The sequence below is a fragment of the Pistacia vera genome, unplaced genomic scaffold (genome assembly GCF_008641045.1).
Source record: "Pistacia vera cultivar Batoury unplaced genomic scaffold, PisVer_v2 Contig782, whole genome shotgun sequence".
Classification (NCBI taxonomy): Eukaryota; Viridiplantae; Streptophyta; class Magnoliopsida; order Sapindales; family Anacardiaceae; genus Pistacia; species Pistacia vera.
Genome location: NW_022196648.1, coordinates 245,441 through 249,772, shown reverse-complemented (window position 1 = coordinate 249,772; position 4,332 = coordinate 245,441). Strand labels below are relative to the sequence as shown.

Genomic DNA, 4,332 nt, shown 5'->3' with positions numbered 1-4,332 from the left:
TTCAAAAAAATTATATATTAGGGTGTTTAGTTAAATTAACAAACCTAAGAGTTTTTTTTGTTAATTTTTAAATTCTATCTCGTAATAATCACCAAACTCTATTTATCAATAATATTTCAAAAATACTACTCAAAATAATAAAACAAACACAATATTTCAAGAATACTACTCAAAATAATAAAGCATTTATTTTGGTTGGATAGAAACGGAGAGCGTAAGAACATATAATTAAGATTTAAATGATAAAATTGTTGCATGTATACTTCAAAATTAGATGAAGAGATGATCCAAATCCGAAAAAAGTAATTATACCTCTCACCATTCATTTAAGTTGTATATATTCATATTCAATTACATCATGTCATATTAAAGTGTGTTTCTATAATCTCTAAACTAACTTTTTAAAGATTTATTTATTTTTAAATTAAAGATCGAGGATTTGATTCCATTGAACTACATCATGAATCAATCTCACATTACTTATTAGGATGTAAATATACAACGTTAGCCTAGTATTATAGGGTGCGTTTGGTTTATTATTTTGGATAAGATTTTGAAAATAATATTGGGTAGTTTAATAGGGGAGTATTACGAGGTAAAATTTATGAAAAAAACCCATAGGTTTGCTAATTTAATTAAACACCTTAACATATAAAATGACAAAAACATCCCCATCACTTGCAGTGCCAGATTCTGGCCACCACCGTTGGAATCTAGCCGAAAAATTACGTTTTGACACAGAGCGGTCGGATATGCATCATAACGCATTGATATGGCCTTTTCCGGCCAGATCTATGGCCAGATGTGGCCGTCGACTGTCAGAAAAGGCTAAAAAATCTGGCCAAAAAAGACCAGGTGAACTTTCGGCAAGTTCTGGTCGTGGTGTAGGAATCTGGCGAGTATGGGTTGATGGGGGTGCTTTTGTTAATTTTTAAACTTTTTTTGGGAGTATTTGTGAAATTAATAAACTTAAGGGGTCTAAAAATAATTAAAAAAATATAGCAACATTTCAGAAATAATATACCAAACAATATTTAAAGAATATGATTGAGAATATGGGTAGAAATAGAGAGCCAAACACACCCATAATAATTTCACCTATTACTAAAATATATATAATTATAAAATAACATCTTAATTCATGTACTCTTTCCGCTAGAGATGGGCACAATTCTCGGATTTCTATGGACCCACCAACCCCGTACGGGGTGAGGATTCCCTGGAAAAAGTGGGGACGGGAGAGATGTCTCCCTGCCTCGTAACCACCCCATTCCGCTTAACCCAAATCCGAATAGTACAAACGGATTAAAATATCATATTTTGATGCATTTAGGATATGGAATGAGGCGGGGACCTTTCCCCGCAATCCCAGGATTTTCAGGGTTTTTTCCCATTGTCTGGGGTGGGTATTAGGGTCACCCCTTCCTCGACGGGGCGGCGATGGGGAATGGAAAACCTGACCCGCGCATTACGCTAGAAAATCATCTCTGGATCCTAATTGAATGTGCAAAATATGGAAAGATTTTCAAGTCTTCTTAATCGTGTCCAACTGCCAACCCCATTTTTTTTTTATTATTATAATCTAAAAAACAAAAATATTAAAATGAATGAATGACTCTTTTGGTAGTTGTGTTCACACAGAGAGGCCTCCATAAAAAGGGCAAGCCTTCTATGAGTTTTGCACATCAAATTAAGAGACCACACTGCTCTCTCTCTCTTTGAAATTACTATTTGTGTTATTGAGATTAATATTAAGGTTTTTTTTTTTTGAAAAGATGGCGCAGGAAAGAGGCAGTGTAATTGTTGTTACAGTGGTGCTGAGTTTGATTCTGCTCCAGTATTGTGAGTTTTGTGAAGCTGCAACTCACGTTGTTGGGGGTCCTGGTGGTTGGACTTTCAACGTTAATAAGTGGCCTAAGGGTAAAACTTTTAAGGCTGGGGATATTCTGGGTGAGTTTTATTTCATTTAATTCTCCTAAATTCAATTATTTATTTATGATTAATTAGAACATGCCTGATACTCTATGTTTTTTTTTTTAATGATGTATTACCCTTTAAGGTTTCTAAATTTATCATTCATGACAACCTTGGTACTTTTTATTAAATGTATTCTCAAAATCTCATAAAAACCCCTTTGCCTTATAATTTGGATCTCAAATTTTGAAAACTTTGACACAGATGCCCCTTTACTGTAACTCTGTTATATTGTCATTAAATTTACAAAGCACTTTCTCAAAGTTACAATTTCACTCATCTACCACAAACAGAGTATCCATGATATAATTTTCAAACTTTGAGGTCTATTCAATGAAGAAGAGTGTAGAAGTTCTCATCAGAATGTTAAATTTAGAATCGTTACGGATAGTCAATAGTATTTTTTTTTTTTTTTTAAATGTATTAATAGTTGACATACACTACAAATTTATTTAACTTTGTTTTGTAAATATCTTTCTTTATATAATATACACCAAAAATACCATTTAGTTATTGATATTAATGTAATACTGTTAGAACAAAGTTAATTGTTTAGAATGGTTAAATAAAAAATATTAACAAAAATATCATGAAAATGAGATTACCGTACGACCCATGTATTCTAAAATTAAAATGAGTTTATTATAACTAATTACAAATAATATTAAATGTAAACAATATTTTTTTTAATATAACACTATTATTTTTAATTGTTTTAATATTCTTAATTGGCATGATTGCCCTGGAAAAATTTTCTCATCCTCATTTAAAAATGTATAACTAGCGGCAACTTGCTTTGACCCTATAAATATTGTTATCTATTAAAGTGGAACAATAACGCTCCTCTTTTAAATTTTAGTCAACTTTTTAACATTCTTAAAATATTTAATAACGTTATTAATGCGTCGAAATAGCTTGAAATCATGTGTATTGAACTTAAATATTAATGAAAAAACTAATTAAAACTAAAAGACCTTTTTTTTTTTTCACTAAAAGACCTTTTTTTTTTTTTCACTAAAAGACCTTTTTTTTTTCTTTTTTCTTTTTTTCTTTTTTTGACAAATTAAAATATGATTTTCTTAATTGATTTAGTAGATAAGAGTTTTCATCTACTTTTGTTCCATTTTTACCCCTCTACAATTTTCATGTATCAACTCTAACAATTCTACAATTGATTTTATTTTTTATTATTCTCCAAATTAGTGTTACAAATTAAATATTAAAATTTCTTTAAACAAACAAATAAATTATCTAATTATATTTTATTAAGAAAATTAAGAAATAAAATATATTGTTTTTAAAAAGGAATATTAAATGTATATAAGAATTATTTTAATTTTCTAAAAATAAAGAAGGAAAAAATTAATTTTTGTTTACTCTAGTGTTAGAATTGACTAGATTCTAGCAACTTGAGCACTAGAGTGGATTTCCCTGGCTGCTCGAGTGAAGAATGTAAAAGTGGAAAGAAATTGGATAAAAGGTCTCATATACTAAGTGAATTAAAAAGAGGTAAGATTTTAATTTTACTTTTAAAGGAGGGTGTTTTAAGTAATTATTTTAATATTAATATTTGTTAGGTACTTAATAGCTTAAATATCTTTCTAAGTTAATAGTAATAATCTTCCTTAAGTAGAATTAAATAATAAAAATCTCTTCATGGTTAAAATAAACAAGAAAGAGACAATTAGATATATATTTATTAACCTTCATAGTACAAATAATAACAACTATGATAGGAGAATTTATGTTATTTCTAAAATCACGAAAGGAATTTTATCATTCAATTAAACCTCAAGATTAATCTTAAAAAATTTGTGTTTGATTTGACAGTATTCAACTACAGTCCTTCCCTTCACGATGTGGTTGCTGTAAACAAAGGTGGTTACCGTAATTGCAAGACCTCAAGAGGTGCTAAAGCTTTCAAAACTGGGAAGGACCGAATTAAGTTAGCCAGGGGACCAAACTACTTCATCTGCAGTATCCAGGGACATTGCCAATCCGGAATGAAAATAGCCATCACTGCGAATTAAGTTATCCGTATGTATTTATTCATGTACTAAATAAACTGTTTATGTGTGATTTGCTAAGTATAATGAGTTATGGCTTTTAAATATGTAGTTTGCTATTTTGTTTTTAATAAATCAATAATAACATTCAAAACTTTTTTTTTTTTTTTTTTTTAATTCCATCTTTCTTATACTTATGAATCTGCTCTGACTTTTCAATAGTATATTGTAATGAAGTAATTACTTCAATATCAGAGGAGTTAGAACATCTCATATTTACAAATATTTATATGGGAGATATATTCAATACCTTAAACAAGATTGATTTTATTATTATTTGAATATTTATTTC

General features: G+C 29.0%; 1 protein-coding gene across 1 annotated transcript; it reads left to right on the top strand.

Annotated features, from left to right (window-relative positions):
* Positions 1 to 1,764: 1,764 nt before the first annotated feature.
* Positions 1,765 to 4,129, top strand: LOC116116772 (basic blue protein-like). Its single transcript, XM_031402820.1, has 2 exons — positions 1,765 to 1,950; positions 3,805 to 4,129. Exons 1-2 carry the CDS (start codon positions 1,776 to 1,778, stop codon positions 4,002 to 4,004), a joined length of 375 nt encoding a protein of 124 aa, XP_031258680.1. The 5' UTR covers positions 1,765 to 1,775; the 3' UTR covers positions 4,005 to 4,129.
* Positions 4,130 to 4,332: the final 203 nt, after the last annotated feature.

What these genes read in the sequence shown, in the direction of transcription:
- LOC116116772 (XM_031402820.1), top strand. Translation starts at nt 1,776, where the DNA reads ATGGCGCAGGAAAGAGGCAGTGTAATTGTTGTTACAGTGGTGCTGAGT. An exon ending in TAAGGCTGGGGATATTCTGG is followed by an intron (nt 1,951 to 3,804) that starts GTGAGTTTTATT and finishes TTGATTTGACAG; the next exon opens with TATTCAACTACAGTCCTTCC.